The sequence below is a fragment of the Zootoca vivipara genome, chromosome 11, assembly GCF_965207765.1.
Source record: "Zootoca vivipara chromosome 11, rZooViv2.hap1.1, whole genome shotgun sequence".
Lineage (NCBI taxonomy): Eukaryota > Metazoa > Chordata > Lepidosauria > Squamata > Lacertidae > Zootoca > Zootoca vivipara.
Window position 1 is genome coordinate 40,510,595 of NC_142594.1, and position 15,350 is coordinate 40,525,944.

The following is a 15,350-nucleotide window of genomic DNA, read 5'->3' on the forward strand; positions in this document are numbered from 1 at the left end:
ATGCCCTTGCTCTTTTTGTGACTGGAGTTGCTTCAGTGGACACGATTCTCAACCCACCATAGAGGTGACAAGGCAATGTCTTAGTATGTTTAAAACACTCCAACTCAAACCCCTGTTATTCCCCAGTAACAAATCTATTTTCCTTCAGCATAGGTTTTTTTGTTTTTTGAGATTATAAGATTCCCACTTTTATGTTGTTTGATTTTATATTTACAGTGTTTTCAATTTTGAATTGAGTTGTGCTGTACTGTAGTATGTGGAACTGCACTGGGGGCCTTTAGGTCAAAAGGCAAGATATAATAAACTGAATTACATATAGTATAAAACACACCACACATTTGTCTGTCAACATGTAATGCCCTGGGTTTATTTTGTGAGAGTTCTGTCACAATTTTCCAGGTGGGATTAAAAACCTTAAGGATAATGTACGCCATTGGAGTGGGCATTCAGGCTTCGGTACTGACAAAGCACTAGTAGTAGAGTCTTAAGTACCATTCTCTTCACAGAAGAGAGGGCAAATATTTCCAAAGGAAGGCACCCGACAGTTGTGGTTCTGGCCTTGCAGCCTTCTGGAGAATCTTAAAAGGAAAAAAAGCTGGCTGTTTTCAGAAACTGGAATGATGATACACGTACAGCAATTACTGCATTCTTCTCCCTTATAGCCTTTTTCTTAACAAGTAAAGAATGAAGTCTTTAACAATTATACAATAAAAAAATATAATTTGTGATCAAAAAAAGGGCAAGACAACATAAAAACTCCAGTTGTAAGGACTCCATTTGCATACTTGATTTGACACCTTTTTTTTTTTTGGTGTGCAAGGAAATGGGACAACAGAGGGGGCTGTATGAAGAGCAGCAACATAACTTTAGTGCTTTAAGTACCAGAAACTGCACACGTGTTTGTGAGCTAGTCTGTTGGTAGAATCCATGAGACTTCATTTTTAGCTTGTTACTTGCCTTATGATATTAAAACAGGAAGATCCCATTGAATAGTACATTCCCCATTTTAAACTGATGCCTTAAAAAAATTCTGTATGTATGTCACCATTTTTCACATGATACACAGAAAACTCAAGGACCCAGAGGGGGAACCAAGTTATGTTAATACCATTTACAAAATACCAAGGAGTCCACAGCTACCTAACACATTTACTACAGCACAGGAACCAATGAAGGTACAGTGTACAAAAAACTGTAAACACGGCACAATAAATAGATAAAACAGCAGGTTCCGCACCATGCACATGATGTGATGACACTTCATCTCTATACAATCTCACTTCTCACACTCTTACTTTGTTGCAATTCTCCCTCCCTCCCCTCCCTCCCCCATCCCCAAGTGCAAAGCATCACAAATGAACAGTTCTGTATTCAAGTAACATATATACAAGGGTATTACAAATATGCAGTACTGTACAGATAATTGCTGTAGTCTTAATTTACAGTTGCTGATTCTTTCCTATTAACAGTAAGAAAAGAAAAACCAAAGCATGAGAGATGTGCATTGCTGTCAAGTCCCCACAGCTGCCATGGAAATGCAATAGGCTGCATTCCATCATCCCTTGCATTCAAATTGCTACTGATGCATAGCACCTAAACAAGTTCCCAAAGGCTGAAGTTCCACTACTATGGAAACTACGTCACCTCCATTGCTACTGTATTGTCTGCTATAGTGTTCAGTGCTGGCTTTTCTGTTTCATGGTTTTCCCTGTGAAATAAAAAGGGGAGAGGGGGGCAAAACACCCATAAATATCCAGGAAGGACAGCAGAACGAAAGCAATCTGTCAATTCTCCCCTTAACAACATTGTAAAAGTGACCCCACAACACCCACTGCATCTTCAATATGGCATTTGTGTGTTAACACGTATTGTTTAAGTTTCCTTTGGTTATTGTACATTTTTATCTTAAGGATTCCATTTTCAAAGGAAGTATACTATCCCAGAATACTTTATCATAAAGGAATGAGGGGGGGGAGGGGGGGTAATACTTCAGGAATGAGGGGGGGAGTTTATATAAAAATGGATTCTTGCATTGTGAATCTCACACAAAAAGACATACATGTAGGATTGGAGAAGCACTGAACCAACTGGGCTTTGGGCCTGTATTTCTCTGAATTGCAGCACTAGCAAGCCCACTTTCCCCTTCCAAACTGCTTTGAAAACAGAGAATTTCAAAACACACTTTCAGATATGGAAAGAACCCCCAAGCTCTTGAGATAATCAAGCAAAGCCCTTGGATACCAATAATTTAAGAGAGAAATCCCATCCAGATCAATGAGGCTTACTTTCACACATTTAGAATTTGGGAGGGGCAGGAGGACGGGGAATAGATTTATTAATGACAATATGAAACAAAGCTTTACTGTTCAAGACGTTTTCTTCTCTCTGTAATCAGACTCTAAACACAGTAAAATCCAAAGCATGCAAGTTTTCATATTACAGAGTCTGGTCATTTTTAGGTACAAAAAAATGATCAGCCTCCACTTGCAACTTCAAATGCATTTCAAGAGCCTCTACAAGATTTTACTATTTAGACTAGAGATGCATAAAGAGGAAGTTAGGGACAGGTTTCAAATGTATGCCAGAGATAATCTTGTGAGACAGACTCACAAATGCCACAGTGACAGAATACCAGATGTGAATTATCTCCCCGCCAACCTGAATTCTAACACAAAGGCTTACCTTGGTACTGTGTCCACGGAGGATGAAGCTGGCACCTTGGGCACCTGACAGTTTGCTGCAGCCAGCTTTAAGGCAGATGATGGAACAGCACTTAGAGTCCTAGGTATGTGTCGTGCATTGAGCGTAGTAATAGAGTTTGCAGTGGCAACTGATGAGGGTACAGTTAATCTAATATTGTTCCCAAACAGAACCTGAGTTGTTGCAGAATTGGCAGCAGTTACTTGGTGACTCAGTGCACTGTGGGAACTTGAAGTCTGTGTTATATTTGAAGGCTGTAACAAGGTGGAACCTGCTGTTGATGACGAGCTTGTATGTACAAGTGCTGTAGGCGTAGTACTACTGAGGTGTAAGCCCTTATATACTCCTGTGGAATAAGAGAAACACAAGAGGTATAATTCCAAAATGCCAGTGTCACATCCATTATGCACATCCAAAGCAAAATCTGGTCACAACAATCTTTGCTGCTTCTTACCTGAGGCTTGAATGATGCCATTCACCCCAATTCCAAGCACCACTTCATCCTTCATTTTGAATCCCATGAGCTGTTCTGATGTAACCAACGCTGAAGCAGCAAATTGAGCACTAACAGAATCCAATTTCTTGGAAATGAAACCCTTTGAAAAACAAACAGAAAACAGACTGGATTTAGAGAAGGAAGGGGACAAAAGGAAATCAAGAAGCCACACAGCAAGTTTTAAAGCATATACTACTACAGGAATCTACTAAACCTCCGGATCACCTTTCCTTTAACAGCTCCCTGGTTAGTTTATATCATATCACATACTTAAAAACAGCCATGTTAAAAGTCACAGGAGGACACATGTCTCCTAAAGGCAGAGAGGAATAAACAAAACAAATAACAACAAAACCACTACACTACCAAAACCAGGGGTCCCCAGACTTACCGGGCTTTGGGCCGGTGCCCGCCACGCCGACCGCGCGGCGGGCCGGAGGGCGGGGGAGTGCGCGCCCGTGCGCATGCGCACACGCACACGGTCGGAAGAAAATCGCCGAAAATCGCTTGTGCGCATGCGTATGGGCCTCCCCCGACCCGGAAGTGCACTGGAAATGACCTCTTCTGGGTCGGGAGAGGCCCATACGCATGTGCACAAAGGATTTCCGGCGATTTTTTTCCGATTTTGAAGATCACCGCCGCGCCGTAAGAGTGGGCGGCGGCAGCGGGCGGCGGGGGTCATCACGGGCCGGATTGGGAGGCCAATTGGGCCGCATCCGGCCCGCGGGCCGTAGTCTGGGGACCCCTGACCAAAACGATCAGACTCTCATTTGTTCTCTAAAAGTGTACATAAACAGATGCATCTTCACTTCCTTAATTTTTATTGTTTAAATAGACCTTGCCTTTCAAAGCTCGAGGGAATTAACTCCATGGTGTTGGAGCCACACTAAAGGCCCTGACATATTACTTGGAAGTTGCTAGAACTGAGCAAGCATTACAAATACATTTTAAAGTCAAGTACTGGTAATTTTATAATCAATAAAGGAAGACCTTTTTACAATTAGTCGTGCCCACAGTTTATCTGGAAATACAGAACAGCCTGCTGTTTAGACTTCTATAAGCCAAGTGCAACATATCTCACCAAAATCTCTTTGCCAGGGATAAAGAACTTGTAGTCCCGACAGATGTTGTTTGATTACAAACCCTCCATCCCCGTCCCACCAGACCCAGTCAACATGGCCAGATGATGGAGTGCCAGAGATTCCCCATCACTGATCTATTCCTTATATTTACGGTATTAGTAGTCTTAATACATTAAGTTTCTAGAGACAACGAAGTGTCTGCACTTGCATTAAGCAAGGTTTAAGTTTGAAATTCAACTTGCTGGATAGGAATGCGCACACACGCACGCGCACACAACTTCATGCAGTCTAAATTAATGATGTTATCTGCATTTTTTAGTTCATGTATACCACGTCATTACTGACAGAATCACCTCTTTTCTGTTAGGAGGGAGCAGAGGCAGTGCCTACTATACTCACCTGTAGTGTCCCTTCTAAACACTCTAGAGTATGGCTAAGATGTAGATTCGAGCGAAAGCCACTTTCCTGCTGGTTAGTTGCAAGGTGCTATGGCAACAGTTGGCAATTAGAGATGAACCCTGGTGGGAAAAATGAGGGATAAATCATAATACAGACAATTCCCTCACCTGTGAAGCGTTCGGAGAAGAATTACTATTTGCTTGCTGTTGATGAATTTGTGCAAGCTGCTGTTTCTGCATTAGTGCCAGTTGCTGTTGATGATGCTGGTATTGTTCGGCTGTAAATGCTGAACAAAATATAAAATGAGAGAATACCATATCAAAATACATAAACCTCGTGTGTACAGCCCTTATACTAAAATGGAAATGCAACATGTGCAGCCCTGAAGTTCAGTACATATCTTCAGTGTTCCTACTTCAGCAGAAGCTGCAATTAGCAGCTCTTACAAAAGGAAGTGTGCTTGTAACACTATGCAGGAATAAAAATGTGGCTTCCCATTTAATACCAGCTGATATTACAACCATCATACTAAGCAAAAGTTGTCAACTATCCATTTGAAACTCCCCCCCCCCCGTTCCTATTTTAGATAATGCCTGCATTCCCTCCCATCAAATGAACATTTAATTTTAAAACGAACAAATTATTCTTTTTTTTTTTAAAAAAAAGCTTTATGGGGTTTTTATTCTGTTTCCCTCAATTAACCCACCTGAGGTAGATAGAATGTGGGTCAAGATCTGGTCTATAAGAACAGCTGGTTATGTTGATTTACAAAGAAAACTATGTTATGTCACTTATTCATCTATGAAAAGTTCTAAAAGCAGAAACTGAATAGCATTTTGCTGCAGTTTTCATTTCATTTCATTAATGAAAAACTCCCCACAGCCAGCTTTTAAAGTGGTTTAGGATAGAGAATAAGGCAATAAATCTAATCTAGACAGCACATTGGCAGGATTTCTTGATTCCATTTTTTGGTAGAAAACTCAAATCTGACTATTTTGGATGCTTTAGATTTTTGTTTTGAACATCTTACAAAATCAAAATAAACATTCTGCAACAGGAACTGGTTATACAGAACATGGTCTAGTTCAGGCATCCCCAAACTTCGGCCCTCCAGATGTTTTGGACTACAGTTCCCATCATCCCTGACCACTGGTCCTGTTAGCTAGGGATCATGGGAGTTGTAGGCCAAAACATCTGGAGGGCCGCACTTTGGGGATGCCTGGTCTAGTTTATCAACCCAGACTCCAAACTACAAAGAAATGCTCTGCCACTGTCAAGTTTCCAGAAACAAATTAGCTGTGCACAACTTTGCTCAATGCTAGTTAATACACATATTAAATTAAGAGTATTAATCTGTAAAACTCTTAAAGAGTATTACTACATTCACACTCTTTTTGACCAGCAAATATAATTCACAGCTATAAACACTGCAAGTCTAAACCATTTTACAAATCTGTTGCCAATAGGCAACAATCACAAAGTTCAAGTGTGTTGCTCTTACTACAAACCTGAGGATTTCCTAGGCTTTTGAGTTTTCCCCCTCCTATCCAAATAGTGACATTTAACAACGACAACGACAACAACAATTTATTATTATTATTATTTATACCCCACCCATCTGGCTGGGTTTCCCCAGGTTTTTATTTTATTTTTTTATTATTAATTAAATCTGCATACCATCCTGCATCTGAAGATCACAATATAAAGGTTGAAGCACAAGGACAGACATTTAAAACATGAAAGACTGCAAAGACAAGATTTGCCTGCAAAGACACTGATCTGTTGGGTTCAACTTCCACCAATTTTGAATCTCACTTGCAACTACACTTTTAAACAAAGGACATTCCTTGCTATAAAGTTAAGGGGTTTTTAGGTATTGTATCAACATATTGCTATGCATATATATAGCCTGCATATTTGTATGGGAAGAAGGATATACACAAGCTCCACAAATAACCTTAAAGGGTACACCAGCAAGCTGGTCAACCCCATCAGTCAACAGATTTAGTTTGATGTTCAGCTTGCATTCCTGCATTCTTAAATTCTACCCAATGCCGAGATTAAAGAGGAAACCATAAATATTTGGTGGCAATTGCAACAGTTTTTTTAATGAATTTCTCCAGTAATATATAGGTACACAATGAGTCAGCAAGCAGTGGTGGTGGTGATGGCATACAGCCTGGTTCACAATCATATCTCTTCTTCTCTACCTAGTTGTGTAGCTTGAGCTTCACATGACACACTGAAGGAATACAATAGCACGAACTGGCATTTATATGGGTTAGGTTCAAATTAGCTTGTTTAGAGTAGCCCAATCAATTCCTCCCCCATGTGGCATGTGAAGCTGCTGGTTGAGAAACACAAGCCTAAAACCATCTGCAGCATTAATAACTTTGGTACAATTCTTTGGATCCCTGTTCACTAGATATAAATGTGGTTAGAACTTTGACCGCAATTGTGCATCCTTTTAACACTTCAAACAAGAACTCTTAAACTGCCTGAGCCTATGGAAATAGGTGCATTTAAGCTTGTTAAAATTATACTGAACTCTACAGGAGGCAGATATTCTTGGCACTCCCTAGAAACTCTCATCTATTTGCTCTGTTTTAATTAGACTACAAGTTGCCTCAAGAACCTTTGTTAGTAAATGGTTAGCATGGTTAATAAATGCATTCAGCTTGTTACAGCAAACACATGAAAAAGTTATGTGGCATCTTAAAAACAAAGGGCTATAACCAATGCAGTTGTCCTGTTAGCGCAAGAACTTCTGCTCCTTAAGATACCCTGTATTCCAATTTTGTTCCGGAGTAGACCGGGGGGGGGGGAGTAGGTGTGGGGAGAGGAAGTCCAATTGCACAGCCAGACATCCTTGCACTAATTGTTGAATTCAGTGGATACAGTCCCGAAACATTAAATTATTTTCCATAAGGGTAGCCAAGGGCGACGCCACACATGCTGAAAAATTCTACTTAAAAGTCTCATCTATGCAGAAACACTAAACAACTCCCCTAGAGTGTTAGCCACATGTGACACACATTCAACACATTTAAGAATCATAAAATTTTCAAAGGTAAAAGTGAATTCTGTACAGAAAACGAAGTCTTAACTGAAAAATAATTATTGGCAGCTAAAACCCAGATACAGTATATTTAAATTTGCTGGTGAGGATGAATTTTCATTCACCCTTGCAAGCACAATACCAAGTCAAATAGGGCAACTGAATCACCCTCCATGTTTGTATTTGTAACCTTTCAACTCATTGAGATTTAAGTGAAATTTCCTCCCATGAATGAGTAATCTTTTCACTTCTTCTTTTTTTGCCAAGGGGTTAAGATTTATGACATAATGGACACCTACCAGTCTACAGCTTCAAAAATTTCAGAATGTATTCAGGGACTTCAGGGATTTCAAGAGTTATAGAAGGCCAAGCAAGCCTTTCAGAAGTCTCTGGGCTATGTCCTACATATGGATTATATGGAAGCCTCGTAGAGGAACCTACACTTTTGAAGAACTCAAGTGTTGGTTTCTGAGATCTGCACATACACAAATTAGTGAGGAAAGATTAACACCCAATTTCTTCTAAGTAAATTCTTAATGACAATAACTTACTCTTGTAAAGAGTTGAAAGCTCAGCAAGGCTTTCTTTATTTAAGTTGCTGGGAAAATTTCAAGTACAGGACAACATTCTGTTTTAACATCAGGGGTTGGACTATGAAACTCCTAATAAATGACCATTGACTCCGACCCATTGAGCTGTGTGGCAAAAGTATGAGACTGCTTTTTAAAGCAGCTACCCACATAGCTCAAGAGCAAACCCAAGGGGGTATCTGATAGCATTTCATTTTTCAGATGGTTGAATAGCAACAAAGTTAGAAGTCCATGACACCAAAAATTGTATAATTTCTACATGCTTAATTCCCACACCTGCATAACTGGATGTGATGCTTTCTCAAGGCAGGAAATGGGAAGATTTCAACTCTTCCCCATGCCTGTATCACCATCAGCTCTACCTCTTATAATGCTCCACAGTTCATTAGTGAGTGGGTAAAATAAAGCAAAAGCATGAATAGTGTAAACTGCATAAAGCAGAGGATGCATTATTTCATTAAACTGCAAAACTTAGGTTTTGATATCCAGGTTTTATGCTTTGATACAGAAAAGAACTATAATGCAGATTTTATAATCCTTTTGCTGCAGTTCATTTTTAAGAGCCACATCAAAAGTTAAAATATGTTGCAAGATTACATAGTGCTGTAGTTCTATATGAATGCCTATCTCCTTAGCTCATTTGATCCAGAAATTGTGGAGCAGGTAACTATTTATTTGCAGTGAGCTACATTCAAAACTAATTGCACAAGATTGTTTGCCTCAGTTCCAGCAACAGCAAAATGAGTTAGGAAAAAGTTTTAGCTTTTGCAGCATGCAATATAGAAATTTTGTTATGTTTTAAAACTCGATGCACAGTGCACTCATTTCCATATTTAATATAGCCAGCCTTTTAGGTTTCTATTAGTCAGACTCCTGTTAGGCTGTTGTCACTCTGCATACTTTTGCTGCAACAGATTGCTGTTTAAACTGCAATTTCTTTAAGTGGCAATTACTTATTTTATATATGTTTGAGAACTTTTTTATTTTGTTACTTTATTAAAAGACATTTATGAGTACACAGACCTAATTACCCATATAGTTAAAGTCATTAAATGCAGTTAAACACCATGTTAAATCTATATTGTTTATTCTACTGATTATTTATTGCATATTTTATACAGTAGTTATATTGTGATTTTGGTGTTACATCTCTTTGTAGGAAATGCATATGTCAAATTGTTGTTTTTTAATTGTATTTATTATATTTTGTCTCTGTCATTTTATAAGTCACATTACTGGGCAGCTAATATATAATTCCATAAATAATAGAATTAATTTCTTGCAAGAAACCTTCAATAAATCATTAGCAGCAAGCCACAAAATCTACCTTTAACTGTGGAAGATTGTAATGCTGCAAGAATGTATGAGAAGCTTACAGAATCAGCTGAAAAACACTGCTAGAGATGCAATACACCTCAACCGTATGCTTCATGTGTCAATGTGAATCACTATTCCATGCAATATCCACAGTTCATGCCTTAACAACTTTTGAAATGCTACAAGCAAGAAAAACTCTAAACAGGTTGGTCAGTTTAGGTGGCACATGATGTTTAATGAGCAATATTACTAGCAGTACGCCAACTGATACTATCAGTACACAGAGGCCCTTTCATATCAAGCAATCACACTCGTTGACAATGGTTGTTGGAATTGAATCCTGAGAAACAGATCACTTATCTATCATTTTTCCTACTATACTTTAGGTCACAGTTATCTTTTGTATAGTAAAAGGAGCATTTATAATTGGTTCTCCATGGCGATCATGTTTAAGAACCTCCCCATGCGTGCACTTACACTGTATAGTACAATCTGACTGAAATGTGTGAAATGCTCTTGTATGAAATTCACCTTCAACAGCAAAGATTCAGTAAAACAAACAAAAGGTTACAAAACCAGGCAAGTCACTAAACTATACAAAATATAATGCTTCTCAAAGCTCTACACAAGTTTTTACTTTCCTAACATTCCTCTGAAAGGCCACGTACTGGCAAAAAACCCCATGTATTAGGCTACCAGACAAATGGGATGGGGGGAAAGTCATTTAACCTATACAAAATGTGTTATGAGTGCCTGCACAACCACCCCAAATTCAGAGATTTTCACTTCTATTCTATCAACCCAATGGAATGATAAACTTGTTGATGTGTTTGATTTAAAAGGCATGCCAGCCTTATGATATTGTCATGCAAATGCTATGGAACAGTTCTCAACAGACACAAGTGCTCGCCAAATCAGTGAGCCTTTTTCTATGCAAAACTAGCTCTCAGGTATCCAAACTAATGTAATATATTTCTAATTTTTCATCATTCATTGCTTACAATGTAAGAAAAATAGTTAATTAAATAGTTAGTTGTTCTTTATTTTATGGTCACAAATCAAATACAGTCAAACCTCATTTATTGAATGTATTCCATTCTGGAAGCCCCTTCCGAAATGTTTGACAACCAAGTTGTGGCTTCTGATTGGTTGCAAGAGCTTCTTGCACTCAAGCAGAAGCTGCGTCGGATGTTCGGAAACCAGAGCATTTACTTCCGGGTTTTCGGCGTTCAGGAGCTGAAACGTTCAAAAACGGGGCCGTCCGACAACCAAGGTTTGACTGTAATCATACCACATACTCAAATATGGCTTGGGACTTGTGTTTCTGGGACACTTAACCCAACACCCCAACTTTCTAGCTTCTCAAAGCAAGCCACTGTTATAACAGTGGATTCTCAGAAGTCTGAAATACACCATGCTGGTAGAAGACCAAAAAAAGGGGGGAAATGATAGTAGTTGACATCCAATGGATGCACCTGATATCACTTCCAAATTTAAGGCCCCCACATGCAGAGCAAATATTGTCAGCATATTACTTTGCACTAATGTGCATGAGGTCAGGGCAATATGACAGTCAATCTACATCTGAGAGAGGTGGGGTGTGTGTATAAAATATGTATGAAAAAGAAACACACTTAATGAAGTTGTCACCTCTCAGTTGTAAAATCCTATATAATAAAGTTCCTGTGTCTCTGCGTCCAGTCCCTGTGTCCACACTACTGCGCATGTGCCCCACGGACACAGGGATTGGACGCAGAGACTTGGAGCGCAGAGACCGGTCCCTCCTCCGCCTCCTCCCGCTGTCCCGAGTGGCAACGGCCTCCTCCACCTCCCTTCTCCTGAGGAGAAGGAAGAGGCCTCTGCCACCACCTCCCACAGCACGCCTCAGGTAAGCGTGCTGCCCCTCGCTCTCCCGCCTCGCGTCACTCCACCGCAGCCACTCGGGACAGTGGGAGGAGGCGGAGGAGGGGCCGTGGGCCTCAGGCGCTCGCTGGCGGGTGGGGCAAGAGCGGGAGCTGCGGCGGAGTGATGCGGGGGCAAAGTGGTGGGAGAGCGGGAGGTGGCACGCTTACCTGAGGCGCACTGCGGGAGGCGGCGGCAGAGGCCTCTTCCTTCTCCTCAGGTGAGGAGGAGAAGGGAGGTGGAGGAGGCCGTCGCCACTCGGGACAGCGGGAGGAGGGGCCGGTGGGCCTCGGGCGCTCGACGGAGGCGACGCCTGTGCAGTCCCAGGGCTTCCCCTCCGTTCCCGCCCGGCTAGCTCCCGTTTACTGAATGGGCTGAATGACACTAGTACTCTATAAGGCTGCAGACCAGCCCTATGGAGAGGTTTCTAGGATCAAGAGCCTGGTTTTCATTCTGCATTTTATTTGAAGACATGTTGGATTTTAGGAAAAATAGGAACACTATTAGTAAGGTATGCATATTTTTGTCAAACAGCTTTACAAGTACAGTGGTGCCTCGCTAGACGAACGCCCTGTAAAATGAATTTTTTGCTTAATGAAAGGATTTTTCGAGCGGAGGTTGCCTCGCTGGACGAATTCGTTTTACGAAAAATTCGTCTAGCAAATTGCGGTTTCCCATAGGAATGCATTGAAATTCAATTAATGCGTTCCTATGGGCAAAAATAAAAAATTCAATGCATTCCTATGGGATTCGCTAGATGAATTTTTCGTTACAGTATAAGAATTGACCCGTGGAAATAATTAAATTCGTCTAGCGAGGCACCACTGTATTCCAACACCGAAGTTGCTGACAGTATTAGAATGTCACTTAACATAAATGGATTTATGCGAAAGTCACAAGAGGCACTAACTAGTACAAGATCAGAAATTTTGATGCAAGTGTTTAATGTTCAACAATGCTATTTCCTGGAAAAATTCAGCAGAAATTCAAGATTTTTATATGAAAAACTTAAAATATTCATACCGTAGTTTAATGTAAAACACAATAAATGATATAGTCAAAAAGGCACCTAGCCTTCAATGCATAGCTATACAACATGCACATCCTTTTACTTAAAAAGGAGTTTCCCTTCAAAGTGCTCAGTTGTCACATGATACAGTAATAAAAGGACTATCAGATTATAATCAGAATTTCCATCCAACAGTAGGCTTGCTAAAATGGCCACATCTCAGATTTAAGCTATAATATTATGAAGATTTAATTTTCTTCCTTTCTGTATAAATAGTGTACCGGTATGTACAGTCTTCCCATAAGGGATGGACTAAGCAGCCTAATTTTGTTCTACTTCAGTTTTTCTAGGACTTTAATAATAGGTTTGTCCTATCTCACTTTGTGCCAATGTTTTGGAAGAACACCAAAAACTCTGTACATATTTTTTAGACTCCACCCCCCTGCAAAGTAAGTTTATGGGCATCAGAACTGCATTTCATAATCTGTATAAATACATAATCTGTTTGGGAGTTGTCTTCTGATCTGCAAGCATGTGGGGAACGTCTGATTGGATTGCTCTGCTGTGAAAAGTTACATTAATAACAATACATAGATTATTAGAAATACTGTCTCCTTCTGAAGCTCAGCAGATCCACTCTTAAATCCACCATCATCACTGCTACAGAGAACACAGACTCCCACACAATTAGATTACTGTAGTAGGAAGTATCCCCAACTCATCATGCTAATTTGCTCTCTACCATGGCAAATTGTCTAGGCAGCAAATGTTCCACCTTAGGGTGAACTGAAACAAGTCTAGAATGCAACAGTGAAGCTGTCCTTATCTATACAGGTTATTGCAGTAACCTGACAAGCTTCTTCCCATATTCAACAAAATTTCTCTAGTGTTAATTTTTTCTAACCAGCACTCTAAACAAAAATACAACCCAAGTAGCTCTTTACTTGTCAACAAAGGCTCTCCTCTCAAGCCTAACCTTTTAAGAAAATGATCGAAGCACAACCATCGAGTTGCAAGGGCAAAGGAGGCTTACTCATCCACCATCATGGTTTTTACTATTAGTCACCGACTATAGTGTTAGCTAAGCTTCAGCTAAGAAGCTAAACTGCAGAGAGCTCAATGCACACCATATTTCCAAAAGGCTGCCCTGAATCTCTTTGCATATTTGGCTACTTCAGAAGGATTCATGGCTGTGGAAACTAAATGTAACATAATACATAGACTATAAAGAATTTTTAGGAAGAAAAATAAATGAATACGGCAGGGGGTGGGGTGGAGTGAATAGTTAACAAGGCTTGGACTCAATGATCAAACCATGGCTATGGAGCTGCATCAAAGCTAGCCAACTGTACCAATCTCAAGAATCTATGAATCGTTCCTAGATAACATTTATCTTAAGACTTCAAAGAACCTCAGACCTTACTATCAACTTTTAGATTTAAATTTTCACAGCAGCAAATATAGGCAACTATTGCTTGGGCAAACCAGAGACACTTGTTACAACTACAGTCAAAGGCATGGTAAGACTAAATATTTATTCATGTGGGTGCTAACGTTTGGTAAGTAGACAACTACTGTATAAAGATTTCCAGCAGCTATCCAAAGACACAGTTGATTTCTATGGCTGGAAATCATTTCCTTTTAATACAATATACTTTTGCAACTGGAAACTCTGAAGTTAATGACCACACTTATGATTTGCTCAGTGAACCTTAAAAAGCAAAGGAATGCCGCAGCCATAATGCTAAGTATAACAGAGGTTGGTATTCCAGGTATGATGAACCTGGTCCTGCACATTGTACAGGCAACAACCATTTTGCACAGGGGTTCCGTTCCTGGCCCTGTGCATGTCAGCAGAGCGTGCATAAGCATGTCCTGCTCCCGTTTTGCCCTCTTCCAGGTCCAAAAGTACCCACACATCATTTGGACACACCTAAAACAGTCACTGCCTGTACATAATTTGGTTCCCTTAAAGCAGCCCAATAGAATTTGTGACTGACTCATCAAAACAAACATGCACAGTCCACCAAATCCTGATGTTGCTGCTTATGAATAGTAAGACACGGCTGTTGGGATACATTTGGTTTGGTAGGTCACTAGGTGCTAGCCTAATACTATGCGGCAGTGACCACACAAGTACATATTTGGGACCATATTTGCATTACAAACTCTCTTCACTACAGTATTAGAATTTGGCCCTAATGGAGTAAGGAAAACACTAATAAAACTTTATCTAGGTTCAACACTACTTTGAATGACTAGACATAATAAATATTGATGATAAATGCCATGAATGACTAATGTAATTAGATAATCAAATATCTTAATAAAATTGCTAGGGACAAAATTGTTGATATTCTTTTATTCCACAATGGTAGAGTGCTTTTTTTCTTTTCTTTCAAAGAGACAAACATGCATTGCTACTGAAGAGTTCAACAGAAGTTAAATACCATGGTTGACTTCTGGGAGTCTTGTATCAGAAAGAAACAAGTACTATATACTATGATCACACCATAAACATTCCACAGCTACCGTATTATCTATTTGCAAGTTACACAGTGAATCAGCAAATCTTCAATTCTGGCAACTACTTCCAGAAATCATTCTGTAGGACAGCTATTTGAATAGCAGTACCCATATCTTCAAGCTGTTCACCTGGTACAAGTGTACATTTTGGAAAAACAATTTATTTTACTTACTGATAGTATTGATTTTCTTAAGCTGTATACCTGTTATTCTAAACAATGGACTTCAAAGTTTAAGCTTCGGTATACCACATGTGCTATTTCAGGGGAAT

At 39.8% G+C, this 15,350-nt stretch overlaps 1 protein-coding gene across 5 annotated transcripts in view; it reads right to left on the minus strand.

Moving 5' to 3' along the window:
• Positions 1–337: 337 nt before the first annotated feature.
• The window catches only part of EPC1 (enhancer of polycomb 1), a 55,449-nt gene continuing 40,436 nt past the window's right edge, over positions 338–15,350 (minus strand). For 2 of the 5 annotated variants that reach the window (XM_035128875.3, XM_035128873.3), the window contains 4 exons: positions 4,845–4,963; positions 3,155–3,296; positions 2,683–3,046; positions 338–1,708 (listed from right to left, as the gene is read on the minus strand). In XM_035128875.3, the coding sequence (XP_034984766.3) occupies positions 1,636–1,708; positions 2,683–3,046; positions 3,155–3,296; positions 4,845–4,963 (698 nt within the window). In that variant the 3' untranslated portion in view covers positions 338–1,635. Of the gene's footprint in view, positions 1,709–2,682; positions 3,047–3,154; positions 3,297–4,677; positions 4,797–4,844; positions 4,964–8,055; positions 8,211–15,350 lie in introns of those variants that run through there. The other 3 variants (XM_035128876.3, XR_015946468.1, XM_088654468.1) reach the window with 3 other exon arrangements.